The 25,900-nt window shown below is 51.3% G+C and overlaps 15 protein-coding genes across 15 annotated transcripts; 7 read left to right on the forward strand and 8 right to left on the reverse strand.

Moving 5' to 3' along the window:
• Positions 1-166: 166 nt before the first annotated feature.
• Positions 167-1,225, forward strand: N7532_004115 (putative gamma-cysteine synthetase regulatory subunit; the record flags this gene model as incomplete). Its single annotated transcript, XM_056616609.1, has 2 exons — positions 167-189; positions 229-1,225. 2 exons carry the CDS (start codon positions 167-169, stop codon positions 1,223-1,225), a joined length of 1,020 nt encoding a protein of 339 aa, XP_056476966.1.
• Positions 1,226-1,428: 203 nt separating this feature from the next.
• bud32 (serine/threonine protein kinase BUD32) lies at positions 1,429-2,250 on the reverse strand (the record flags this gene model as incomplete). Its single annotated transcript, XM_056616610.1, has 1 exon — positions 1,429-2,250. One exon carries the CDS (start codon positions 2,248-2,250, stop codon positions 1,429-1,431), a length of 822 nt encoding a protein of 273 aa, XP_056476967.1.
• A 904-nt stretch (positions 2,251-3,154) lies between these two features.
• N7532_004117 (Efflux pump) lies at positions 3,155-3,830 on the forward strand (the record flags this gene model as incomplete). The annotated part of the gene is given in 2 exon segments (XM_056616611.1): positions 3,155-3,181; positions 3,201-3,830. The coding sequence occupies 2 exon segments, from the start codon at positions 3,155-3,157 to the stop codon at positions 3,828-3,830; spliced, it is 657 nt and encodes a 218-aa protein (XP_056476968.1).
• Positions 3,831-5,425: 1,595 nt separating this feature from the next.
• N7532_004118 (uncharacterized protein) lies at positions 5,426-5,721 on the reverse strand (the record flags this gene model as incomplete). Its single annotated transcript, XM_056616612.1, has 2 exons — positions 5,426-5,658; positions 5,709-5,721. The coding sequence occupies 2 exons, from the start codon at positions 5,719-5,721 to the stop codon at positions 5,426-5,428; spliced, it is 246 nt and encodes an 81-aa protein (XP_056476969.1).
• Positions 5,722-5,851: 130 nt separating this feature from the next.
• On the forward strand, positions 5,852-7,945 carry N7532_004119 (uncharacterized protein; the record flags this gene model as incomplete). Its single annotated transcript, XM_056616613.1, has 8 exons — positions 5,852-6,264; positions 6,341-6,550; positions 6,628-6,816; positions 6,870-6,947; positions 7,008-7,231; positions 7,298-7,409; positions 7,463-7,566; positions 7,875-7,945. The coding sequence occupies 8 exons, from the start codon at positions 5,852-5,854 to the stop codon at positions 7,943-7,945; spliced, it is 1,401 nt and encodes a 466-aa protein (XP_056476970.1).
• A 428-nt stretch (positions 7,946-8,373) lies between these two features.
• N7532_004120 (CCDC174 family protein) lies at positions 8,374-9,593 on the reverse strand (the record flags this gene model as incomplete). The annotated part of the gene is made up of 2 exons (XM_056616614.1): positions 8,374-8,408; positions 8,462-9,593. 2 exons carry the CDS (start codon positions 9,591-9,593, stop codon positions 8,374-8,376), a joined length of 1,167 nt encoding a protein of 388 aa, XP_056476971.1.
• Positions 9,594-10,066: 473 nt separating this feature from the next.
• On the forward strand, positions 10,067-11,239 carry N7532_004121 (homoserine dehydrogenase; the record flags this gene model as incomplete). The annotated part of the gene is made up of 2 exons (XM_056616615.1): positions 10,067-10,097; positions 10,161-11,239. The coding sequence occupies 2 exons, from the start codon at positions 10,067-10,069 to the stop codon at positions 11,237-11,239; spliced, it is 1,110 nt and encodes a 369-aa protein (XP_056476972.1).
• Positions 11,240-11,352: 113 nt separating this feature from the next.
• On the reverse strand, positions 11,353-12,661 carry N7532_004122 (heme-dependent oxidative N-demethylase family protein; the record flags this gene model as incomplete). Its single annotated transcript, XM_056616616.1, has 3 exons — positions 11,353-11,583; positions 11,635-12,329; positions 12,382-12,661. The coding sequence occupies 3 exons, from the start codon at positions 12,659-12,661 to the stop codon at positions 11,353-11,355; spliced, it is 1,206 nt and encodes a 401-aa protein (XP_056476973.1).
• Positions 12,662-13,120: 459 nt separating this feature from the next.
• N7532_004123 (uncharacterized protein) lies at positions 13,121-13,615 on the reverse strand (the record flags this gene model as incomplete). Its single annotated transcript, XM_056616617.1, has 2 exons — positions 13,121-13,462; positions 13,550-13,615. 2 exons carry the CDS (start codon positions 13,613-13,615, stop codon positions 13,121-13,123), a joined length of 408 nt encoding a protein of 135 aa, XP_056476974.1.
• A 559-nt stretch (positions 13,616-14,174) lies between these two features.
• N7532_004124 (uncharacterized protein) lies at positions 14,175-14,819 on the forward strand (the record flags this gene model as incomplete). Its single annotated transcript, XM_056616618.1, has 1 exon — positions 14,175-14,819. One exon carries the CDS (start codon positions 14,175-14,177, stop codon positions 14,817-14,819), a length of 645 nt encoding a protein of 214 aa, XP_056476975.1.
• A 443-nt stretch (positions 14,820-15,262) lies between these two features.
• Positions 15,263-18,195, reverse strand: N7532_004125 (putative DUF221 domain protein; the record flags this gene model as incomplete). Its single annotated transcript, XM_056616619.1, has 2 exons — positions 15,263-18,040; positions 18,106-18,195. The coding sequence occupies 2 exons, from the start codon at positions 18,193-18,195 to the stop codon at positions 15,263-15,265; spliced, it is 2,868 nt and encodes a 955-aa protein (XP_056476976.1).
• Positions 18,196-19,104: 909 nt separating this feature from the next.
• Positions 19,105-19,999, reverse strand: N7532_004126 (uncharacterized protein; the record flags this gene model as incomplete). The annotated part of the gene is made up of 3 exons (XM_056616620.1): positions 19,105-19,361; positions 19,632-19,941; positions 19,979-19,999. The coding sequence occupies 3 exons, from the start codon at positions 19,997-19,999 to the stop codon at positions 19,105-19,107; spliced, it is 588 nt and encodes a 195-aa protein (XP_056476977.1).
• A 1,722-nt stretch (positions 20,000-21,721) lies between these two features.
• N7532_004127 (FMN-binding negative transcriptional regulator) lies at positions 21,722-22,501 on the forward strand (the record flags this gene model as incomplete). Its single annotated transcript, XM_056616621.1, has 1 exon — positions 21,722-22,501. The coding sequence occupies one exon, from the start codon at positions 21,722-21,724 to the stop codon at positions 22,499-22,501; it is 780 nt and encodes a 259-aa protein (XP_056476978.1).
• An 829-nt stretch (positions 22,502-23,330) lies between these two features.
• N7532_004128 (TauD/TfdA dioxygenase family protein) lies at positions 23,331-24,630 on the forward strand (the record flags this gene model as incomplete). Its single annotated transcript, XM_056616622.1, has 4 exons — positions 23,331-23,468; positions 23,525-24,257; positions 24,319-24,452; positions 24,508-24,630. The coding sequence occupies 4 exons, from the start codon at positions 23,331-23,333 to the stop codon at positions 24,628-24,630; spliced, it is 1,128 nt and encodes a 375-aa protein (XP_056476979.1).
• A 276-nt stretch (positions 24,631-24,906) lies between these two features.
• N7532_004129 (uncharacterized protein) lies at positions 24,907-25,657 on the reverse strand (the record flags this gene model as incomplete). Its single annotated transcript, XM_056616623.1, has 3 exons — positions 24,907-25,048; positions 25,104-25,456; positions 25,571-25,657. 3 exons carry the CDS (start codon positions 25,655-25,657, stop codon positions 24,907-24,909), a joined length of 582 nt encoding a protein of 193 aa, XP_056476980.1.
• Positions 25,658-25,900: the final 243 nt, after the last annotated feature.

Raw genomic sequence — 25,900 nt, forward strand, 5'->3', positions numbered from 1 at the left:
TCGCAGGAAGCGGTGGATTTGTCAGGAAAGCCGGAGGGGTCGGCCATCGCGGGGTTCCAATTCCAGACTCGTTTCACCTCTCCCTTCCATGTTCCCTTGGTAGAAATTTCCAGGACTTTGCGCAGCCTCATCCAGCGCCTGTCCATCCCCACTGATCACCGCCATCATGAAGTTGATCCTCTCCACCTCGTAAGTGGCACCGCGCAAATGCGATCCAACGTCCGAGAGCGAAGGCAAGGACGAAGAAACTAATGCGAACCCCGACAGCAACCTCATGCAGGGCGGGCGGCCATCTGTCCTTCGCCAGCCTCTTACGCAAAAATCGAATATCGAGCTGATCAACGCCCTCCGGTCGAATTTCCTCGCATCGCAGCAGATCGGGTCCAACGGCGCGGAGTCCCAGACGAACGGACACTCCAACGGGCACGCGGATGGCTCGAGTAATGGATCAAAGGCCGGACAGGAGTACCGCGCATGGACGGAGGACCATGAGGGCTCTCTCCACATTCCTGCGATCGACTTCTCACAGCCTGGACTGGCGGAGGAGCGGGATCAATACGATATTACTGTGAAACTGTTCTATCTACCGGGAATTCCTGCATCGAGGCGATGCGCGCACACCAGGGAGGCGATTGATTTGGTATTGAAGGAGCTACATGTTAAATCGATCGATCTGCTCATCGTGTCGTTCCCCGGCATTCTCTTCGATGCGGACGACGACAGCGAGGACGAAGATACCGAAGCCTGCACGGGCGAGCCCGATGACTTCGACAGTATGGTTCAGACATGGCGGGTGCTGGAATCGCTCCACGAGCATGGCATGATTGCCCAGCTAGGTGTCGCGGAATTCGGCAGCGAGCGGTTGGCCCGATTCCTGCCTTACACCAAGGTGAAGCCCTCGGTCGACCAGATCAACCTCAAGGACTGCTGTGTCGTGCCCAAGTCCTTAATCCTCTATGCCAAGCAGGAGCAGATCCAGCTCCTCACACATAACGACTGCAATGATATTCTCCCCGTTGGAACCACTCGGGAGCTTCTGGGCCCCGGCGAGAAGGGTGCTAAGATCCTGGCTTCGGCACCCGAAGCCGACGATGGGATCCAGGGAGACGTCGAGCCGCAATGGGTGGTGAAGTACACGGCCGTGGTGAAGGATCGCGGGGTAGTCGAGAACAAGGGGTATTTTGCCCTGGCGGACGTCGGCACATGCGTCAAAGACCGGACATGAAGAGAGCTTCCGGGAACAAGGTGGTGATGTGATGTGTGGTCGTCAAACATTCATTTCATAATTCAGCGTGGCGTTTTTTCTTTTTCTTTTGAGAGTCCAGATCCGATCAGGATCAAATCTATCCATGTGGGGGAAGATAGCGAATGCGACAGCATCGGCTACTGGGACAGACAACTTTTGTGCATAGACATGACCGCAGCAATCTATCCAATCATGCTCCGCTTGCGGCCTCTCATCCGCACATCTTCGAGCCTCTTGAGCGTAGAAGTAGCGCCCCGATGACTCTCTCGGTATCCATGCACCATTTCCTCCATCAAGGGCTCCGACCGTGGGTGTGTACTGCCAATCGCCCGCTCCAACACGTACAGATCGACGGCCCGGTCCTCATCCTGCATGCTCTGCGACGCGAGCCCGAAATCAATGAGCACGATTTCGCCTTCCATGGACACGCCAGTGGGACCGCAGTCTGACACTTGCGGCGGAGTGCGCAGCATCAGGTTACTTGTGGTCAAGTCGCCGTGTACCACGCCGGCCTTGTGCAGCGCACCAAGGGTTTTCCCAATGCGCCTCAAGAGATCCTTGACGCGAGCTTCTTCGTGCTGCAGCTGGGCCGAATCAAGCGAGGAGGCATTCTTCTTCATCCACGCCTCCCACTTCTCCAGCACCACGCGCACCACCGGGCCATCAATCCACTCCATCATCAGCCAGGCTCCTCCCCACCCGCCTTCATCGCCGCCCTGCCCCTCCCAATCGAGCGCGAGAACGCCGGGAACACTGACACCTTCGCGGACCAATTTCGCGAGACAGCGTGCCTCCTGGATAATGCGTTGCCGAGTGAGTCGACGGTCGAGAATTGGGTGTCGGTAGGGCTTGAAGGGGCGGATCTTGAGGGCGGCTGGGATGGAGGGGTCGAGCGAGACGGTTTTGTAGAGATGGGCCTCGGCGCCTTGGGTGAGCAGTTCGGGCGCCGGGCGGGTGTTGGTAAAGGGGGCCGGGAGAGCGGGAGGTTTGTAATCGTCGGCCATGGTGTGGAATGAGGTATGCGACGTGAAGGAAGTCGGGCAGAAGGTGAAGTGCGGGAGCTGCAGTGTGAGCTCGGAAAAAGGTACCATCCTCCGGTGGGGCGGCGGTCTTTGCGGATCGACACGACAGGTGATTTTGCTCCAATGTTATCTAAACGTTATTTTATACTACTTAGATGCTTGTTTGAGTCTATTTATTTTATATCTTGAATTTGCTATCGCAAGGTTCGTTATACAGGATGAAAAATTCCAGATCTCTCAGCATACTTGCCATGGGATTGATCGGCACTTTGGATGCCAGATTGTTGACCGAGAGAATCTGAGGTTTCCTACATACAAGACTAGGCTATAGGCACTGTTCTTTTGGCTCAAGGTCCAATTGTATATCAAACATTTAATGTTGAAAAATCATACTTGACTGCAATCACTGTGCATTACCAGCATAAGGGTATATTCAGCAGGAATTTTTCCACGTAGATTTGGAGTGCATCCATTGCTGTAGTACGCCTAACAGTCGGGTCGGTAGGTCGCAGAGGCATGCATGGCGAACGCAACGTAGTGCACAGGTGGTGATCGAAGAATGCAAGTGCCTTGCTTTCTTAGGATAGTGCGCGACGCGCAGGTTGCGAATTTGCAATACCAGGTAGGTAGAAACACTTTTTGCGCCGCTGTCCATCTGGATTCAATCAACAGACATACCATCGGACGGGTTTCCCGTTCGTCACAAGAGATCGTGATGGGTAGAACCGAAGCTTCAGCGACTACGACGACGGATATTGACGTCCCCAAGTCCAGCCTAGCCGTCGATTTTGGGCAGCTTTTGGCAGACTTTTGGCTGTCATTCTGTCCCTTGCACTGGATACGACATCACTGGGAACAGATTTTCCAGTGAATAAAATTCATCCTCATGAATTTTTTTCATACCAAGTACATCGTCCTCATGGGATGATTAGATCATCCCTCGCCAGCTGGGCGGCACTGTCATTCAGGCCTTCTGGGCCGGTACTTCGTTTCTGCTCACCAGCACGGTCTTCATTCTGACGTTCGGATCGTTATCTGATACCTTTGGACGAAAATACACTATTCTTCTTGCATTGGTCCTATTCACCGTGGGATCAATTGTTGCCGGCGCTGCCCACAACCTGAACATTGTCCTCGTCGGTCGGAGCATCCAAGGTGCTGGTGGAGGCGGCATTCTCATTCTCACCGAGGTTGTCATTACGGACTACGTGCCCCTGCGTCAGCGGGGAACGTACTTTGGCTATGCCAGCGCTGTATGGGCGCTTGGATCTGTCACTGGTCCAGTCATCGGTGGCGCGTTAGCCGAGGCTGCCTCCTGGAGATGGATTTGCTGGATTAATATTCCCATCTGCGGAGTTGGTTTCATTCTGGTCATTGAATTCTTGAATCTCAAGTCTGTGCCGGGGTCTTTCGTTCCAAAGCTCCTCACAGTCGACTGGGTGGGCGCATTTCTGCTCACAGCTTCGGCCACCAGCCTACTCCTTGCGCTTTCTTGGGGTAATATCATGTACCCCTGGTCATCGTGGCGCACCATTGTGCCACTGGTGCTCGGTCTTTTATGACAATTTTTGTGTTCTACGAAGCCAGATTTCCTCGCGACCCCATAATCCGCCTGTCCCATCTTCAAGGAGACAACGGGATTAGTCACCTATCTGGGCACTTGCGTCCATGGAATTGTACTTCGGTGACTTCTCTACTACATGCCTCTCTGAGGGTGTGAAAGGTTATAGTACTATTATCTCTGATGTAAGCATGTTCCCTCAGACATTTACTGTGGCCCCGACGTCCATGGTCGTGGGAGTCCTGGTTACCAAATGGGGTCGCTTCCGTTGGGCGATCTGGACTAGCTGGACTCTGAGTACACTGGGATTGGGTCTCTTGTATTTGTTAGGCCCCAATACGTCAATTGCTGCATGGGTATTCCTTAACATTGTCCCAAGGCTGGGATTGGGGATGCTCTTCAACAGCCAGAGATATGCAACGCAAGCTGCAGCCCAAGACTCGGCCCATGCAGTGACCATGTACACGTTCACTATTCCCTTGGACAGAGTATTGGAGTCGCGGTCGGTGGGGCAATTCTTCAGTCACAGTTGGCTGTCAAACTTCGAGCGTATCCCGAGCTCGCTGGGGAGGCCGACAAGCTCTCCCAGGAGGCGAGTTTTTGGCCGAAATTGTCAAGGCTATGGATCCGAGTTCTCCCCGACGGAGCATGATTGTGGATGCATATGCTGATAACTTGAAAGTTGTTTGGGCCACGATGGCTGGCCTGGCCTTTGTTGCACTTCTTCTTAGTCTGATGACACGGCGGTCGAACGCCATCAGAACGCTGGGATCGGAGCAACAGCTGCAAGAGAAACCAGTAACATCCACCGACATGAGCACGGATTAAAACCCATCATGAATGGCCCCAGTGTCTCTAAAAAGAAGTCTAATGCTGTGGGGCTTGTCGTGTGATCATTCAGATGCGATATCAGCCGTGACTGTTGGAATCCCATTTGGATGCCTGGGATTGACCGCCCACTTGGAAAATGCAGCGATAATGACGTGGTGCTGATATTGTGTAATACTAATCAAATTCATAGAATAAATGAGGAATATAACGAGTAGATGATATAGGTGGTTCCAAGGTTGCTATTGCTGATCGGGCCGGTTTAGATTGACAGCGCGTAGTCATAACCCGAGGTACCCTTAGGTACCAAACGTGGGAGCTCCTTCAAATACAGCACCACGATCAGGTATTCATGAGCCCTAATTCGTCAAATCAAGGCCCGGTTGAGGCTAAAACGAGGCAAGGTCATAGTAGCGGGTCCGCTTGGCATTTGAAGTATAGACTGCACAGCCTTACCCAGCCCCGTGCGAGTCATTGCACTATACGAGCAAGGTACCATTAGTATTGGTACTAGTATTTCGGCCAGGCAGAAATATTGCTTTTAGTCGGTCGAAACTGGGCGATTCATAATCCACCTCCTTCCTCGAGACTTTCCATCTGGCTTTTGTTCACTTCCCGCAACCTCTTTCCGACCTTACCTGCTACTACCTATTACTAGGTTATCTACCCGCACTGCCTACTTTGACAGACATCTACATTTACATCGACTATGGCTATTCTCTGAACAGCCATCCCAGTCTTTTATGACGCCTTAAACCCGTCACCAGCTCATCGTCGCGCTGTGTAACGTCGTCGCTCCATGTAGATTCTGCGAGATTCCTCAGGTGAGAGGCTCACCCGGGCGTGGAACATGTGGGGACCGCACGAACAGGTCACCCGCGAGGGAACCATGGAAGCAGCCAGCGGCCATCCTCCCTCCGCATCCTTTCGATATTCTTCGATAGCTCGTCCACGCTCGTGTTCCAACCCTGCATCCGCTTCCTTCTCGTCGCTTCCACTTACTGCGAGACTCCGACATTTCAGAGCGGGCTGCCCGCCAGTCGCACCCCACCAAGCCCCGCCATTCGCGCGCGACCACGTCAAGAACGCAAGGGAGGCAGAGCCGCACTGCACGTGAGGTCGGGTGGGATTTGGGATTTACGAGGAATTCGCATCTTCCCCTCCTTCACGCAAATTCTCCGTATGGCCTAACCCATGGACCTGCGCAAGACTGCCAGCGAGGCCGAGGACGTCGCGGCCGGCTTCAGGCTCTTTCGGTTCCCTCTTCCCGAACACGAGGCGGACATCACCGATCTCATTGTCGAATTTTATGGCATCAGTTCGTCGATGCAGAAGCTGTACTCTTTGTCTCACGATCCTCGGTATAGTCGCAATTGGCCCCTCGTCGAGAGAGATGCTTTTTTGGTGCAGTCGAGTCTCAAGTACACCCTTTCCGACATCCACGATTTTTTTGGCCGTTTGGACCCCGACAGATCCCGCGCCGACAAGTTCAGAGAGGTTTGGCGGACCATAGAGCTGTTCTTCTGGGAAGAGTCCAAGTCCTCCCTCCGTATACGACTGGCAAAGTATCGAGTGTTCCTGATAGAGCTGGCCGATGTGCTCTTGAGGTAGGCCGCGGAGAACGATCTTCAAAGTGACTTGAAAGCCAAAGAAAAACACATACTAATCACTGGTCATATCTAGTAAGCTTCAAGAGCTTAGCCTCCACCAAGCTCATCGCGATGGAATCAAGCTACTGCTGGCAACTCAGGAGCGACAACGTATTCCAGACCATTTCGGACGCATGTCACTGAGCCGTAATCCTTCATCAGCTGGTAGCGCCAGCGCCAGTGCTAGCGGCAACAGTACTGAGCCAAGCAGTCCTGTCAGTGACCGTCGACTCCGGCGGGGCTCGTTCGAGCGTACTCGTCCACCGCATCTCCCCCTCAATCTCCCCAGTCACCTCTTTCTCCTTTGTCGCCATCTCCCAGGGGCTTTAATATACCTCCACCTCCCCCATTGGCACCAGAGGCTCCCAGTTCTCCGCTCACAGGATCGGCATCTGCAACCACCAGTACTAGTCAGTCGTCACGCTCCGATACGATTCGAGACCATTGGATTCATGATGTTCTCTCTCGCGATGAGCCAGAAACGCCTTTCCAGAGTGAGGGGCGTCAAGTGTGAGTAATAAGCTAAGCGGACATGAGAGTCCCAGGCTAATTTGATGATGTAGAGTAGGATGCTCTGGCAAACCCAATCCGGGAATCAAGCGCGAGCTTCAGGAAATGGGGTTCGTCCTATTGACTCGCATGTGAGTACACACGATAGTTCTATTAATATACCAGTATGGCTACTGACAAACTGTTTGCAGGCACCTCAGCGCTCAAATGAGAGTTTACTTCTACCTGCGCGAATCCGATAATCGCATTCGTATTGTAATCAGGGTGCCTCGAGATGGAGAAAAGGAGTACTACTGTCTTCCCCTTAACTTGTTGGAGGTCATTAGACAAGGTCCCGTCCTTCGACTTTGCCGACGACGCGATTCGGGGAGCGAGCTTCACGAGTGGGCTTCCCTCTATTTTACCACCATCGAATGTACGCAAGCCACATATCCACCAGCACCCGGTCTCTCAATATCGCTAACCATTCTTCAATATCCAGCTATGACGGCATTTTTCTGTTCATTTTTGGCATTGCGTGCCCAAGATAGGTACAAGCCGGTCTCAAGCATCCGAGACTGGGAGATGGAAGGGGAAGAGGAGATTTTTGCTGGGTAGGCTGGATTCTCTAGACTCCAAAATCGTGCATCGTACTAACATAGTCTAGCGAAATAATCGAGGGGGTTATAAGCGCGGCTTCCGTGTCTTCCAGGACAAAAATACCGAAACGGTTCGATTCCAGTCATCAATTCACAGGGGAAATAGCGATCGGTACGTTTTTTTTTTTGAAAGTCCAGGTCTAAATTTTGATCTTCATATTAACCGGGGATATGATATAGAACCCCCATCTGGACCGCCTTTGTGACACGCAGCATCGGTAGACGCGATTGGCTTACGTCCCTCGATACAAAAACGGTGGTAATACGCTACCTGAAGCCAATGGTTATGGTGCCCGAAGATGACTGCGTCCCGCCACGACTTTCAACGGGACAGCATTATCTGAGATTCAGTAGTAGACATGGTGAGAGATCATCCTGGGCTGTGATTGACAAATGCTGACCAGAATATTTAATTCATAGATGCGGACGACTTCCTCGATACTATGGATGAGGTTATCGATGAATACACCAGGAGCGTGCGCTACGTCTGAATGGCTGATGTTTTTCCGTCACATTCATCCGTTTAAGAATATTCTTCCAAGGGGCGGCTTGCTCTTAATCCCGATCGGCAGGTTGGATGGACTTGGACTCAAGAACGCCTAAGTGAGCCCTCATTATGACTGATGAATTATGTTGGATGATTTCATGAATAAAAAGTCGGATGTGGTGGATTTAAATTAGCGAACCATTCATGTTATTACCTGGTACCTGACTTTCGGAGCGCTTGGGGTTTGGCTAGAAGGAAGGAAGGAATGAATGAATGGTCACTATGCTGCTTGGATTTTATTTGATGTGATACCATTCATTGCCATGTCTTCGTCCATGGTCCTTCAAGTTGAATCTGTTTTGTCTCAATGATAAAAAAAAAATGACATTCGAAAAGCACCGGTGCATGGCTTAATATAACATTCGTAAAGCATCAGGGCTGGATGGAATTGGCATCATCCACGGCATCTGAAAAGTATGAATTTCCGTATCAAGAACACGAAACAAGGATATTGGCTTACCATTCTGCTCACCCTCCGGGTGCGCAGCGCTGAATTGTTGCTCCAAAACATTCATGAACAGCTCCGAGCGTCGCTCAGCTTTCAGCTGCTCAACTACCATTCGCTTGGCCCTCAACTTCTCAATTTCCAGCCGTCGCGCATCCATTTTGTCCTGATGAACCTTAGCTCGTTCCTTGAGCCTATTGCGCTCTCGAATAGTCGCCTCCCGTTTCTCCTCCATCTCCGCCATCTGCTTCTTGCGGGTCTCCTCGTCTTTTGAGAAAGCATAGAAGCCAGTGCCAAGAGTTCGTCTTTCGGAATCAGCATCGTAATGCAGCTGCTCTGGGGGAGTTACGGATCGATCTCGTCGGGAGGCAAGATTTGCTATCTGAGCAGCAACTTTCTCATCCGGATTAAAGGCCTCCGTCTGAATGGCTTCACCATAGATTAGATGGTCCGGGCGCTTGGGACGCCACCGCTCTTGCTCGGTCTCCCCTCTTTCTTCGGCCTCCTTTTCGCGAGTAGCGCGAGCTGCTTCAGCCCTGGTGCCATGTCGAGTACGTCCAAACTCGTCCTCGTAGGAGATGATTGAAGCATTTTCATCGTCCTCGCTTTCTTTGTCGGAGCCTTCGGCATCTTCTCTTTTCTTCTCTTCGTCGGCCCACTTACGATCGAAATCGATGAGTCCCTCCTTCTCCCGGCGTCGAAGCCGTGCCATGTATTCGTCGGACTGAGTTTTGGGACCATCTCCGTCCTCATCGCTGCTATCGGCTGCAAGATGTAATCCCTTCTTCATATCATCGTAAAGGCGAACCTTCCTCTCCATCTTCCGCTTAGACCGTTCAAGCGTCGCAGCATCGACCGTACCGAGTTCCTTGCTGGAGAGATGGACTTGCTTTGAGACATGGTGGTCTGATTCCTCAAGGTCTGCAGCTGCACGCTTCGCTGTGCCTTTGTTATGTGTGGCGAAGATGTCGGATTTGGGGTTCTTTGAACGGCGAGCTCGGTCGTGGGGAGTGGCCCTAGAGGAGGAGATGAGAGAGGACATGTGGCTCGCGAATGACATGCTGGACACGGAGGCGGGCTCATCCTCGGCTTTTTTCTTGGGCCGGGGCTGCCCATACAGGCTGGACTGGTGTTTGTCTGCAACCATATTTTCGGATTGCTAAGACACTCTTGTGCTCAGATCGCGCGGAATCGAGGAAATGTTCACATGGCGTTAGGACGCCCTAGGAATTGGAACTGTGTTTGCCGACAAAGTGGCTACGCAGCGAGGTATTTGGCGTGATGAGTAGCAAGATTGTCCAAGTCGCGACAGTTCATTCGAATGTTTGGTCAAATCTGACCGCCCCGCGGCGGTGATACAGATAAGGCGATAAGTCAATTTTCTGCCTTTTGTATCAGGCACCAATAGCCTGCGGCGTGCGCGGTCATGTGATACGATATGAGTCAGCAGCTGCCCCGCGAATGCCCCGCCGGCGACATCGCAGTACTTTTTGATTTGTGCTCGTGTTCTGGCTCTTCCTGCCTAATTCCATACACAATTTTGCTTAAATTAGTGCGCTACCCTCCAGCTATATCGCCATTTGACTACACTATCATAAATTGACACAATTGGCTACCATCATGTCTAGCCCTATCTATCTCGGCGTTGTTGGTATGAAGCTTCTCAAAACTTTCGATGACAATTGAAAGCCAACCAGCTAATTGCTCCAAAAAGGTGTCGGTGGTGTTGGAAACGCATTCCTCAACCAGCTCGCCCGCTTCCCTAACCCTCCGCAACTCGTCCTCCTTGCCCGTTCCTCCCAGACCCTCCTCGCTCCGACACCGGCCTACTCCCCGGCCATTCCCGCGGCCGACTGGGCCACTGCTTCTGCGGCGCCCTCAGTGACCAGGACCGGTGCCCTCCCCGCGGAGGAGATTGCCTCGTACCTTGCTGCTGCGCCTGGCCGTGCCATCCTCGTCGACAACACCTCCGATATCAACCTGGCCCGCTCCTACCCCACATTCCTGAAGAAGGGCATCTCCGTCGTAACCCCGAACAAGAAGGGTTTCTCCGATGACCTGTCTCTGTGGAAGGATATCTTTGCCTCCGCGGCTGAGGGCAAGGCTCTTGTGTACCACGAGAGCACCGTCGGCGCAGGTCTCCCCGTCCTTTCGACCCTGAAGGATCTGGTCGCGACTGGCGATGAGGTCACTCGCATTGAGGGTGTCTTCTCCGGCACTCTTTCCTTCCTGTTCAACACCTTCGCACCTGCCTCTGGCTCCTCCAACGCCCAATGGAGCGCCGTAGTCGCCCAGGCCAAGGAGCTGGGCTACACCGAGCCCGACCCCCGTGACGACCTGAACGGTATGGATGTTGCTCGTAAGCTGACCATCCTGGCCCGTCTGGCTGGTCTGGAGGTCTCCCGCCCCGACTCCTTCCCCATCGAGTCTCTCATCCCCGAGGAGCTGGCTTCGCTGCCCTCCTCCGCCGACGGCATCACTCAGTTCATGACCCGCCTCCCCGAGTTCGATGTCCAGATGGGTAACATCAAGGACTCTGCCGAGAAGGAGGGCAAGGTCGTCCGATATGTCGGAAGCATCGATGTTGCTAGCAAGGCCGTCAAGGTCGGTCTGCAGTACTTCGACAAGGACAGCGCTATTGCTGGTCTGAAGGGTAGCGACAACATCATCAGCTTCTACACCAAGCGGTACGGCTCCAACCCCCTGATTGTCCAGGGTGCTGGTGCTGGCGGTGATGTCACTGCCATGGGTGTTGCCTCTGACCTGATCAAGGTCATGGACCGCCTGCGCTAAATCAATATTGTGTGAAAAAAAGCATCCTAGATATGTCATGAATTGAAGTCTTTATGAATTGAATTCTCCAAAACGTAACCTGCGTGTAGGACACGACGGCCTTGACACAATTTTTAAGATTTGAGAAACTGTGTCACAGCTTGCCCCCAGATATCACCCCTCTTATAAGCATAGATATTTGGGATGTTGCCTTTCTTCAGCCCTTCAATCGCTGTGGCCAGTTCTTCTCCCATTCCTTCATCTTTGATCTGCTGCAAAGGATATGTATATGTGTGGAAAGCAAAAACAAGAGCCCTAGATTGAGGCAGTCTATGTAGAGTCTGGCGCTCGCACCGTAGAACCGTCTGAACCAAACATCAGGTATATTCTGGCGAGAGGCAAATTTCAAAACTTACCTGATCCACTTTCAAATTCTCGGGACTGATAACTTGCTCCGTCTGCGGGTCTGAATTTTGAGAAGCATACATAGATCCGAAAGCAGCAAATAGATCCGTCTCAGTTGTCACGCCCCAGTTCACTCTCTTGACGAACTTCCCGACATCGATCTTCGCGAAGAATCGATCCATACTGCGCTCAAGCTTGTCTGCGTAGCCAGGCACGGGACCATGAATATCTGCCAGTCGAAGACCGAGCTTTTCGCTTGTGTTGAAGCCAGACGGGAAACAAGTCGCGTAAGCTTGAAGGATATATTTCGGGTTATCCACCGGTGCTGAGAGGTCAGGAAGAAGAATAAAGAATTCTTCGTCGACTGTCTGTGTGAGAATTTCAAGTGCTTGGATTGTGGGTGTGCGCTCTGCAAGTCGAGTTGGCCATTTTGCGCCGGTGACAAAATTCTCAAAGGTTTTTGACGGATTCCCTGCGCCGTGGCTTATCCTGAACATGCCGGGATAGCGCGTTGGCAGATATGTACCAAGAACGAAGGTATAGAGCTCGCTGACTGCCGTGCGAATGCGTATGTCTTTAGATGATTTCTCGTTTGTTGCGACAACAATATCGTGGTGTTTATCCAGGATGGATTTGCGTTTCTTTATGCGATCCTCGTATGTGTTATCCATCTGGATCAGCTCTGATGGGTCCAGGTTCTCAATAGCTAGATTGTGTATTAGTTTCAGATCATGCTTCACCATGAGGAAGCTCCTCACCCATAGTCAGGTTATACTTCTCCTTTCCTCGGAACGGGCGTAGTTGCAGCGGTTCGGTTGTCTGCCAGCTGAAGTCTCTCAGAGGTGTGATAACCGGTACCTCGTTTTTGATACCGGATTTCTTGTGATCTGATCTTGCTATTGGCGAAGGCTTGCGTTGATGAATCCATCGCCAGGCACAGATACATGTACCCGGCAAAAAAATGGCAAGGAAAAACAGAAGATATGGCGATTCGCTTCTGAGCAGCACATCGAGCACCTTCTGGACGACCTCGGCCATTCTGGGCGAATATACTAGAGTAGCTGCGATGTCTGCCAACCGAGAGAGCTTCTCACCAGGCGTGTAGGATTATGAAAAGGACACAGAGATCGAACCCACGAGTAATGACTTATCAGTACCCCGTTACTCCGCACAGACTCCGCAGAGGGGAATCGTCTTTGGCTTTGATCGCTTTCTATCTCCACTTTGACGGAACTATCCGATGCCAGGGAATCTCTGATATTACCGACTAGGAAGGGTATAACAATATGTTCACAGAGCCACGTCGACGTAAAGAGTCTCGTGGAACTCGTCAAAACTCGTACCATGCAACTGCCTCTGCAAGCTTATCCCATCAATAAAGACTGCCGGAAAGGGTATCGTTATCCGGCTGTTGAATACAAACGCCATGCACGCCATAAAAAAATGTAACGAAGATATCATAGACACTGCGAGATCGCCAGTAGAAGCCTCGAACAGTCATGCTCGTCCAGAGGTCCTACGCTTCACGTCTCCGTCTGTGCTGGGATGTGCGGGACCTTCGGTAGCCGGGGCCACATTCTCTTTCTCAGCACTATTCTTCGAGGCCGATACACACTCCCGAGAACTGTCACCCGAGTCACTTTGCACGCCTTTCAGCCCGAATGCGCGTCGTTGTCCGTCTGGTCGTTCTTGTAAGCTCGGCGCGCGGGGGCGCTGGTGTCCACGAGCTCGTCCACCCACCCATGGAAACTCCCAAAGGATCATTCGGTAGAGATATAGGCCGGCATCAAAAACGAGCATGGCGAACCAGGGGACAATGGTAATGAGGCCGAGGAGGAACTATGAGGCCAAAATGATTAACTTCTGAGAAGAACTGGGCAGGTGTGGTCTGAGTTCCACAGGAGAGGAAAAGCATGGGAGACTTACGAAGATACGGACAGCCCAGCTCTCAAACTGGATGAGCTGGGGTGGGAGGATAGAGTACCATGCCATGGTGTGATGGCCCTGGGCGAAAGGGTACAGCCGCGTGCGTGGTTGCGATGTTGTAGGGGCCCCTTGGGACGCTTTAATAGACACCACTGCAAGCTGCAAGCTGTCGGTAGTTGTATGTGACTGAATTAGACGTTACCGGCACTGGTCTCGTGATGCGAATGATCGCTCCTTGGTCATGAAATCCGGGGTAGATGGAACGCGATGCGGGGGAAAGGACTGCCGCGGTGAAGCTCGGAACGAACGGGACAAGAGCTGGGAATCAAGAAGCAAGGCGGTGGCAGTTAGGGATCAAGACCAAGTGCCGGGACATTGGGTATCGAACGAATGGCTGCGAGGATGGCGGACACGATCGACGAACTGCTGGAGCGGGAGAGGAAGGTGCGAGGGCGAGTTGATGCCTTAAGGCCTTAGGGCCTTGGTGCCTGGTGCTGCCGAAGTGAAGAAAGTGGAGCGCCCCCATCACCTTGATTATCCCCGAACAGCTGCGAACCCCAGGACACCGCTACGGCAACAGCCATCAAAATCGCAGCTGATCGCATATCAACTACAAAAATTCAAGATGTCCTACCTCAACTCGGACGTATTCCGCTTGAAGGGCCAGGTGCGGCACCTGGAGCAGGAGGTGAGTACCCACATTAACCTGGCACACAGCGCAATGAGCCATACCAACAACAGACTCAGCACCATCGAAGCAAACCTCGAGTGGTGCACCCAGCAAGTGGATACCTTTGCGCACAGTAGTGCCGATACAAAGGACCACCAGGAGATTCTGTCGGTGCATCACGGACGACTCGAGGACCAACAAGCCAAGCTCGATGGCCAACTAGCCCAACTCGACCAAGTCACTGGGTATCTCAGGGCCCGCGAGCCCGAAGTCAAGAAGCTGGAGGCCCGCATCGAGGAGCTGGAGCAACACAGCCGAGAGTGCAAATTCCGTCTCGAGCAGCTGGGGCAACGCGACCGAGTCCGCGAAGCTCAACTCAAGAAGATGCAGGACAGCATCGTGGCTCTGATGAGCCAGAATAAAGACCTGGAACTCAAGATCCGACAAAGCCAAAAGACAATCATGGACAAATTCGACGAGGTCGAAGAGACGCCGCTGGCGACGCGGTCCGACGACGAAGCCGACGACGACGACGACTACGACGACGGTAACGACTCTCGTTCGGATTACCGAATGACCTGGGATGAAGATGCGTACTAGCATTCAAGGCCCAGGGTCATTCTCCAAAGATCTTTTCCTCAGTGCGTCAGGTACGTTTTTCTTGCCCGTGATGGGCTAATGCCAGTTTCATGTTTGATTCTCATCTTTTACATGCCACCACTTTTACGGCGAGTATTTGTAGTATGGTAGTGGACTTCTTACGATGCAGACAGCGCATGAACTAACTACTAACCCGAAAATGCACCCTATGAGATATTTGTAACCTTAGTAACGCTTATGAAAGCCAACAATAGAACTTCAAATAGACACTTTTCATTTGTGTATGTTTTGTACAAGCTATGGTATGATTAATTCCAGAGTCCCGCTCAATGCAAAGGATTAAAGTTCGTGATCTCGTATCGAAAAGCAGAAATTCGCCAGAAGTAGAAACAGTATGTGCACAGATAGACTTCTTAAATGAAGAAAATGATGGAGATCAATGACTACCGCTGAGCGCGGTAGGGCTCATACGAAGTGTATGAAACAGGATCATCATCCTGCTCAACAGGGCCGTAGCCGCCAGTGCGCCAGCGGTCGAGCGGGTTGGAGGACTCGGTGTGCGCGGGAGTCTGAGCATGACCGAGGAGTCTTGACTCGCTCTCATTTGATTGTTGGTAAAGACCACCACTATCACCCCGTGACAGGGGAACACGGAAGGCAGGGTGGACGAGAGGGGCGCCCTCGGAAGCCTCGTAGCCGTCGTGCACCTTCAGCCCAGACATTGAAGGTAGAGAGGGAACCGGAGATGATGCACGGGAGGAGCTCGGTGACCAGTCGCCCAAGGTGCTGCGTGGGGTTTGGGAACGCTCGGTCATCAGGTCCTCCGGCCTGCCGTAGATGCCTCCACCGAACTCGTCGCGGAAGTCGGCGCGGTCCTTGAAGTACGAGAAATCCAGTTGATTCTCGGGGACGACCTCGAACGGAGCGGGGTCGGCGGACTTTCCGGGTTCCGATGGCATCATTGGGTTCATTGCAATGTCGGAGTACTCGCCACCCAAGTCGTTGTGCTCCAAGCGGCCCTGGTAGATGGCCTTGAGAACCTCCGCAGCCTTAGCATGAACCATTGGGGTCATGAGCGGCTTATAAAGTGCTGGGTGACCAAACTTGGAGCTGAGGCGATCACCGGCTTTCTTGCCAGACTTGGAAGCAGCCAGTGCTTCAGCATCACTTAGGTTTCCGCGGTTGTAGAAGTGGCAGTCGTCATCGAAGGTTTTCATGCAGTAGAATTTGAATCCCAGCATCAAGAAAGGCAGCGGGAGGACGCAAAACACCATAGTCCAAGTGGCTCTCGCCTTGACGACAAGGCAGACGATGAGGTTAGCAAGAATGGTTGCGAATACTAAGCGGTTGAACAAGACGCGCCAGTACGCTCCTGCAGACTCATTCTTGGTCACGAACATGTACATCAGCAGGTATTTCTTCAGCATGGCATCAACACCAAAGTACAGCGCAGCCACTGGCAGTACAATTGGTTGGAGAGTAGCAAAGGAAAATGCCACAGTCGCGTAGAAAAGGAAGTAGTTGTAATAACTGGCGTAGTCAAATGGCGGCGGGGCAGTCCATTCAATCGATTGTCGAGGCGTCGGCGAAAGGAAGGTCTTCGCAAACCACACCCATGTCAAAGTGATAATCTGTACCAGATCAATGGTGGCACCCAGATTACGTTGCAGAAGCCAAGTCACCCAGAAGGGCGAAACATTGCACAGAGCAGTCACCAGCTGAGTATAAAGTTGGCTGTCCACAATGGCCTGCCATGCATTCTCGGCCTCGCTGCTCTTCTCAATCACGGTTGTAACAAATGTCCATGCAGCCGAGAAGAGCGAAAAGACAATAAGGTTGTTGAAAACGAAAAATGCATAGAGCTGGCCCAGCACATGTCTCTCCCGAGAAGTCTTGGTCTTGCTACCACCTTGAACCGAAAGGCGTCGGAAAATGATCGGCAGCACAAGATAGACAAGAGAAGTAAGCGCCGGCGACGCGATACCCTGCACAGCAGCCCATACATGGGGGTCTGCCTCAAGCTCTGTCTGGAATGCAGGCCATACAAGGCCCAGATTCGACAAGTTGGACAAGAAGACCGCGATCAGGGCGTTCGGTGCAATCCAGACGACAGTCAGGAGAGTCACCCAGATGAAGTTGATGAAACGTTTCCACTTGCGCGTTTGCTTTGTCAGAGGCAGATTCTCCCAGATCAGATCACTCGGCCGGGGCGCCAGAGCGATAGTAGTACCCCTCGGGTGCTTCTTGCGCGCAGTCCACGCGACAGCATGGGCGTGCTCGATTCTTTCCCAACTGGCAAACCCGTACGGCATAGCGTTCCGGCGGTCAATCGATGCTCGCCCATGTTTGATCTCTTCTTCCAAGACCCTGATGCGCACCGTCAAGTAGTCGATAGCATCCACTCTACCACCTGGATGCTTGCTCCGTTGGCTCCGAGGTGGGCGCATGGTGGGCCGCTTCGCAGGCAATTGATCTGGGCGTTTGAGGTATTTGGCGAGAACGGATTCCAATTGTCGTACGTGATCCTCGTGCTCCTTGATAATGGTAGGCAGATCCCTCACAGTGCGACCAATTGCGGCACGGGGGAGAGCAGCAGTGGGGTTGACCTCATCGGTGATTCGAAGAATGCCTTCGTCAGATCGATCTGGCCCAGGAATATCGGTGACCATCAGAGTTCGGGCGTGGAGGCTGCGCTGGTAGTCGAAGCTCTCAAAGTATTGACGGCGCAGTGCCCGAACAGCTCGATAGTTCCTCCAGAGAAAGAACACAATGATAATGTCAAAAGCCCAGGCACATACCACTTGACTCCACATCGCTGTCGGATTGACCACATAGAGGGGCGTCATGGTGTTCAAGACCGATAGGTTTGACTGATCGCCATTGCCTTTGCTCTGGGTGATGTTAACAGGAATCATGACCATACAACCGATGATGCTCATGAAGATCAGGATGTTCCGACACATTTTGGTAAAGCGGAGAAAAAGAGCGGCATCTAGGCCGAGTGTGTCGACCAGTTGAGGCTCTCGAGTGCGCAGCACCGGTTTCACCCATGAGAAAAAGCCTTTTCCTACCGGAGGAGGCGCATGTTTCGAGTCCGCATGTTTGACTTTCGGGGCATAGACAACCGAGTGACGGGGTCGAAAGAGGGAGAAGAGGAGAGCGAGGAGGATGGAGAATCCGATCGAGGTTCCAAGGGAAGCCCAGATGGCAGTGACAGTGAACTATGTAGGTAGAATTGTTAGCAGGTGTTCCGTCTGTCAACCCAAGTCATTGATAGACAACGTACTTGGTTGCGAAACGGATTTGAGATAAGCTTGACGAACTCGTCAGTCCCGGACGTATCGTCGCGGAGCTGTAAGCTCTGGCGCAGATCCATCGCGCCCGCAGAAGAGAGTGAGTATTTCACAGGTGAAACGAATGACTAGGGTGCATGGATGAAAAGCCGGAAGAAAAGCCCAGCTGGCCTGCCTGGGGAAAAAGAGGGGAAGAAGGAAATCGCAAAGAGGAACGAGTGTTCGGACGCCCGAATAAGAAGGCCGATCGGCGGGAGTGAGACAAGCAAGCCCAAGAATGAAAGAAAAGTGGGTTCTGGGGGGGTCTGGACTGGATCAACTCGATAATTTTAGAATAGCGGCGTCGCCGATCGCCTACACTTATGTGTACTGCAGTGATGCTGCAGAAAGAGATTTACGTAGGTGTCCGTGGCTCTGGCAAAGAGAGTGTGAGTCGTCCACACTCCACACTGGCAGATATTGTCCACCACGACCGCTTGTCTGTTGTAATAGTTGTGCCTGGTGGCGTCTGTGACACGCATGGCTCTCCATTTGCCCCATCGCTCAGCGTGTCATTGGCAGTCCCCGCTAGGTTGGCTCGTGGCAAGCCAATCAGGCAGTCTGGGAGGGGCAGGCCTGGAACATCTGGAACATTTGGAGGGTCGAAGGGTCGGTCTCAGGGTCAACTTTGGTTCCTGTGACACCGGCGGGTGCGCGACGCCAGCAAGAATTTGCAATGCAATGATCCCCTCGGCTGTCTTCGCGCTTCAAGTGTCATGTTGGCAGCCTGAGGCGACAAGGCGACAATCGACACCTGATTGCCACATGGTTATCCACCTGACTACCTTGTGGGAGGGGAAGGCAGCATGAGCAGTGGTCTAATACAGGATTCCACTACAGGATACGATCACTCTGAAACTGATTTTCATTCCATCAATGCTAATCTCCTGGAAGCATCATCAACTTGGCTTCACCGTCATCCGCCTGGGAGAGATTTGGCACGAAGCGAGGATTCAAGGCTTCAGCGCAAATCCAACTTGCTGGTTAGTCTGACTGAAGACAACCAAGTTTGAATTAAACATAGCGGATCCCAAGTTTCTGTCCGAATCCGTAATGTACAGAGCACCCCGACAGCTATCGCCAGCAGTTCCCTCGATCATCATGGAGCCGGGAATCATCACGGAACCACCATTCTCGAATCCGAGGACAAAATCAGGTGGATTTTTTGGAGTCGCAAGGAATATTGTAGGCGGTGGAATCATCAGGGTCCCTAAGGGATCAAGAGATCATGCATCAGCATCAGTGCACTGGGCTTTCGGGCTATGCATCTCGGCTGACTTACGGAGAAGAACCTGGAATCTTGGAATAATAATAATCGGTCACTCCAATAGGCAAAGAAGTAACAGGCGTTGCCATATCGGGGATCATGGTGAGGAAAGCCCCAACGGGCTGATCATCAGGAACATTCCATTGTGTGACGTTAAACGACCAGGCACCAGAGGAAAAGTCACAATCAACATAGGATCGCTTTTAGGCTTACTCACGTCGATAAATCCAAAATCCATGGGCCCGTGCTTGTCGTTGTGGAAGTCAACAGTCCAAAGGGGCTGGTCAAGCGTCGACTCCGCATTCTGATGCCATGTCTTCTCGTCTTGAGGGGCCATGGTAAATGCATTCGGCGCCATACCCAAACACCCAGCCCGCACAGCATTTGAGTTTGTTCGAACATCATTGGGAACGCCGATAAACGGCGAATTAATGGTAACACTGCCAATAGTCACATCCTCGGTCCCCAGAGGGCCGGACTGCCCAGTGCCATCAGCATAGTCAATACTGAAATGGTATCCATCCTGAGAGGCGAATGTAGAACACTTGCTCGGATCATACAGCGGATGGCCATCGTCTCATTGGCCGGAGTATTTGTGGTGGTAAAGAGCCATAGGGCGGAGGTGCCGTGTCAATTTCGATCGGGAAAGTCTGTTGTCCGAAAGTGATATTCAAGAAATGGTAGTTTGGCTTGAGACGCTAGAGCCGGTCGAGCGACCTACGAGAGAATGACTTTTTGGAGCCTTGAATGTCTCGACTGAGAAGCGACTTTTACTCGCCAATGCTGTGGAATAGAAGCACGCCAACAAGGCAGCAATACTGAAAGGGCCCCATTCATGACTGAAAAAAACTGCTGGCCTGACCGGGATTTTCTCTATGCTCTTTTGAATTCTAAAAGAAACTTTTGACCTAGAGTGATTGCTTGAATTTGTTGGTTCTCACAGAGACTTAAATACGTATCGGATATTAAACCTGCCGTCATTGACTTAACTGAGTTTGGACTAAAGTATCAAGTTCCCCAATTCCACTTTGTTGTTTAATCCACTTTGTTGTTTAATGTAGTTGTTTAATGTAGTTGCACCTGAGACGGAAGCAAGGCTATCCGATTAGCCAGCTTGTGGACATCAGGCATGCAATTTTCTCCGAAGGACGAAAGGATAAAATGATAGTCGATCGTTACCTAGAGTAGAAAGTCGTCAACATTATATTTGATTCAGTGCCAGTGCTCAATGTGACTCTGAGTCTCACTAGTGTAATAAACTCTGCAATTTTAGTGCAAGGAAATCTCTTTTCATGCACTGCATTTTAGTTGGATACCCGGCGATACCCGAAGAGGACAATGCCTTCAGGGGCTGTCAATTTAGACTCTACTGGCCGTCTGCCGAAGGTGGCTGAGCGCCGGAGTTTGGGGGCGAAGACGTCAGGCTCGTTGTATTGGATCCTAATTTACTTTCGAAATTTCCAAAACATACATATTCTCCTGATTTGAAGAGGCTCCCGGCTTTGACGAGGCTCCCAATTAATATTTCCTTGGTAGCTAATGACCATGTAATACCCTAATAGAGTCTGCGCACAGGAGTAATCTCCATTGATGAAGTCATCATCTGAATCGCACACTATAATCTGGATGGAACTCCAGTTTTCTGTACAAACTTGGAGTCATCGTGAAGAAAAGCATTTGGCACGACCCAATTCTAGATTATGAGTCTAAATAAGCTGAGACGGGCTCTTAGCTTCCTCGAGCATCGATTCAGGCACTCGATCTCAAGTATCCCAGGTCCCTGTGACGTATGATCCTCCAACTATATCCAGCTTCAGCCTTGGGCGGATGAGGAGATCCTTCCTCGGGATCAAAATATCGGCCAGCGGGTAGACGGGCACACAAACGTAATTCTTCCCTATATTATTGGCTTGTTTACAAATGAACGTTTGACAAGGATCCACACGTTGCCTGATCAAGTGCACGGAAACGACACTAACTGGAAGAGGCTAGAAGCTGCATACACCTCCAGATCGTGAATAAGCAGCCTGTTCTAGACAGCAGCACCTCAACCTGAAGATGCAAAACGTGAGTAAACGCAGAGAATATACTGAGTCATACTTGCCAGATTGCCAAGAAAGGGCGCAAATTTGCCCGAATTGGGAGGTGGGTGCTTACATCCGCGCGGAAGCGACCTTCCGGGTAGGGCAAGGCGCCTTACCGTCCCACGAATAATGATCCGAAATATTTAAGCAGCATCTGCGGCACTCTTCAGTTATACACATTGAAAATACATTGCGCTTTTGCTGGGAATCCGATTGAAAATGTTTTTGCCCAGCGTTCATGCCGAGACCGACAAGGAGGTGCTCCTCCAATTCATCAAAGAGAACCCTCTTGGCATCCTCATCACAGGCCAAAACTCATCCCAAGTGGACTTTCTGCAATGCACTCATGTTCCCTGTGTCCTCGATCTTCCTGAGGAGTATGGAGGCGCAGAGCCTCGTCTCCGTGCCCACATCGCGAAGCAGAACCCGCAAGTGAAGGCCATGATCGAAGCCGTCGACGAGAAGCCGCCAAACGTCCTGGAGCTCGATAATGATGTTTTAGTCCTGTTTAATGGACGACACGACCATTATGTCACCCCGAAATTTTACACCGATACTAAGCCCGATACTGGAAAGGTTGTACCGACGTGGAACTACTCCGCCGTGCAAGTTTATGGCAAGCTCCGCCTTTACTACGACTCCAAGACCGCCGAGGCTGGCAGATTCCTGGCGCAGCAGGTTCATGACTTGTCCCAACATACTGAAACCTCTATCATGGGTTACACTGGTGGTGATCGACCGCAATCATGGAAGGTCGCTGATGCTCCACAATCTTATCTCGATATCTTGAAGCGAAACATCGTCGGAATCGAGATTCGGATCACCAAGATCGAAGGCAAATACAAGATGAGCCAGGAGATGCGACCGGGTGATCGTGAAGGTGTCATTGAGGGCTTTGCGAAGCTTGGTAACGAAACCGGTACAGCCATTTCGGAGCTGGTCAAGGAAAGGGCGGAGTTGAGTGACAAGAAAAAGCAGACTGCCAAGGCTTGTCAATAGCCACTAGAATAGATATAAAAATTTAGAAAAATACATTTGGAATATTAGCGTATTCTTCAGTCGGTTTGACGAGACCGGGATCTCTGCTCTTAAGCATTATGATACTTTCACTCACAGTTGTACACAGCTGGAACCTCGGCTAGGTAGTTTCACCTAGCCCGTGAGAATTAAAGCAGAAATAATCCCTATAAAGCTTTAATTAGACATGTGCTATGTATCTTTTATGCTCCGCTCTGTCTTCACTGATAATTGCAGGGTTAGCATTGGCATCATATCACGCCATATGGACATCAATAATGAAATGTACATAATCATGTAGTGACAAACGGCTACGAACACGTAAGAAAGTATCTTTTTATACCTATTTTAGCGTAATCACGCTAATTTATCCAATAATTCTCAGTATACATAGTGGTCATATCTTTGTGTCTCTGAGACCCAATCTATCAAGGGTCTCCCCTTTCCCCCAAGGCATTGAATTCAGAGCTTGTTATTGTTCGAGCTCGCGTTCCGGGTAACGATCGTCCGGGCTATTAGGTATGATGTGATACTATGAAGCCCTATGGCGCGGAACACCGTCTCAGGGTGCTTGCAACGTGCTTTGTATGCCCAATAACAGCCCGACAACATCAAATGACGCCTTTCATCCTATGTACATTCGTATAATCAGTGTTAAGATGAATACGTGATTTTGAGACGACATGGCGTGCAAAAGTCATCCTGGGATACTTAAGCTGGCTTGCAACTTAAGCTACAGCGAAAGGACACTGCAGATTTTAACCCTGTGAGCAGAATTATCCATACTCTTAAGTCAAATTGAGAAGCCAAAATGGTGCCGTCTATCGCCGACGTTCCTACCACAGAGGTCGTTGTACCCATCAAAGCAAATCCCGACGATAATACTTCGAAGCCCAAAGTACGGAGAGTTATCGAAGAGGAAGGCGGCCTTGAGAAGACTACTGCTAGTGTACGTTATGCTACATCGGCGCCAACTCTCAGTGGCTAACCTCACCAATCATTTAGTACCCAAACTACCTTCCAACCTGGGATCATGGCGAGAAATATTCCGTTCTAGAGCCCTTCAACCACGTTGAACACGGCAAGGATGCCGATCCCTCGCTCAAAGACCTTTTGGAAGAAGGCTCGAGTATCCAAAGGCTCACCCCAACGATCGGTTCCGAAGTCACAGGTGTCCAGCTCAGCAAACTCACATCGGCTGGAAAAGACCAGTTGGCTCTACTCGTCGCTCAACGCAAGGTTGTCGCTTTCAGAGACCAAGACTTTGCCGACTTGTCAATTCAAGAGGCCCTGGATTTTGGTGGATATTTCGGACGACACCATATCCACCCCACCAGCGGGTCGCCGGAAGGATATCCTGAGATTCATCTGGTTCATCGGAACAACAACGCCTGGGAGCTTGACGAGTACCTTGCAGGAAAGAACAGTTGCGTCTCATGGCACTCGGATGTCACATATGAACAGCAGCCGCCTGGAACTACCTTCCTATACCTACTTGACGGTCCCGAGGTGGGCGGAGACACTGTTTTTGTGAACCAGGTGGTGGCCTATAATCGGCTTTCTCCAGCGATCAAGGAGCGGCTCCATGGACTGAAGGCTGTTCATTCCGGTGTTGAGCAGGCTGAGTTCAGTTTGAACCGTGGAGGTGTGGTACGACGAGAGCCGGTGAAGAATGAGCATCCTCTTGTCCGGACTCATCCGGTCACTGGAGAGAAGGCACTTTTTGTCAATGGTGGCTGTAAGTTGTTCCATGATCCTATACGTACCCAGATAAACTGAGGCACTGACACAATTGATAGTCACTCGCAGTATTGTCGGGCTGAAAAAAGAAGAGAGCAACGCCCTGCTGGACTTTTTGCTAGCCCATGTTGGGCGCGGTATTGACTATCAAGCTCGTATTCGCTGGGCACCCAAGACCGTTGTTGTTTGGGACGTGAGTATTTCCCTGAATAGAATAGCCGAGGGGTAACAAACTCACAAATTCATAGAATCGTGTCACTGCTCACTCCGCTATCGTTGATTGGACTACCGGAGAGCGTCGCCATTTGGCACGCATCACACCGCAGGCCGAGCGCCCGTATGAAACGCCCTATTTGGCAGAAGCAGCATGAATTTTGGATCAGTGAAAGTCAGTATAATGCCCTTTTTATGAGATATGGTAATTTACCAAGGTCTCATGAGAAATAGCTGGTTCTTGTGATGTTAAATTGTCTATAAGTTAGATAATGCACTCGCTTCGATTATAATACTAGGAGGAAAATACAAGAAAGACAGATAGTGGATATCATCATGCTTTGGTAGAATCGTTGAACCAGATCCAGTAGTCACATTCTAACGCCATGGTTGAGTCGAAAAATACATGTAGCGACAGCATCCAGAAATATCCTCTAGATCAATCCCCTGCGGGCAAGTCGGCGGTTGGCGATACCTAGGCCTCCACGACGTCCAAGCAGGCCCATACCCAAGCCGTTATTACCGGCAACAGGCGCAGCTACATATTGCTGTGTGGGTGAAGTATTTTGTTGTTTCCTGGAATACTCATTAGCAACATAGCAAAAGATGTTTCGTTAGAAATCACACTTACATCTTATGAGTTGCCATGTTCATGCCCATAGCCCCAAGAGCGGGACCTGCGGCGGTGCCCCATCCACCTCCCACCTTATGACCCATAAATCCACCAGCGGCTCCTCCGAAAACGGTCGAGCCAAGACCCTTTTCGCCTTCGGGTGCATTGCGATCGTTCGGGTCTGAGAATTGCTCCCCGTTGTAATATGAAAGATTGGCTCCAGTCTGCTGATATTGCTGTTGAGGCGGGTTTAAGTTCTGTCCGGTTTGTTGATCGTAGGCAGGGCCATTATAGTACTGGCCTTGCGCCTGATGGTCATGGTGGGGAGGATAGGCCTGCTGGTTGTACTCTGGTGGGGCAGATGAAGGCGGCTGTATATTCATGTTAGTACTCTGTTGTTGGTACAATGACAGATCATGAATGAAACAATAGCAAACGTTTCGCGAGGCAATATGAGCCATGTCTCCGCCTTCTATCGTACTTACCGGCTGGTGATATTGGCCTTGTGGTTGACTCTGGTGAGCGTAGGGCTGGGGCCGCTGTTCCATGGAGGTAGGACCGTATTGCGACATGACGTAGAAATTATTTGAAAGACAAGTAGTTCTTGGGATGTTGCTGAGTATGCAAACTGGGTTTTTTGTTGGAATTGTTGGAAGCCGATGACTGTGAGATACTGATTGAAATATGATCGAAAGTAGCAAAATGCCCGGCGAGCAGAGAGCTTTTATAATGCTTCGCGACTAGCATTGTCTCCTCAAGGTCGGGTTGTTATCGCAGGGCTCAAAGTATGAAGCACTGCCGCCAAGGAATATACT

This window comes from Penicillium argentinense (assembly GCF_028826775.1).
Source record: "Penicillium argentinense strain IBT 30761 chromosome Unknown utg000004l_segment0_segment0, whole genome shotgun sequence".
NCBI classification, from domain to species: Eukaryota; Fungi; Ascomycota; class Eurotiomycetes; order Eurotiales; family Aspergillaceae; genus Penicillium; species Penicillium argentinense.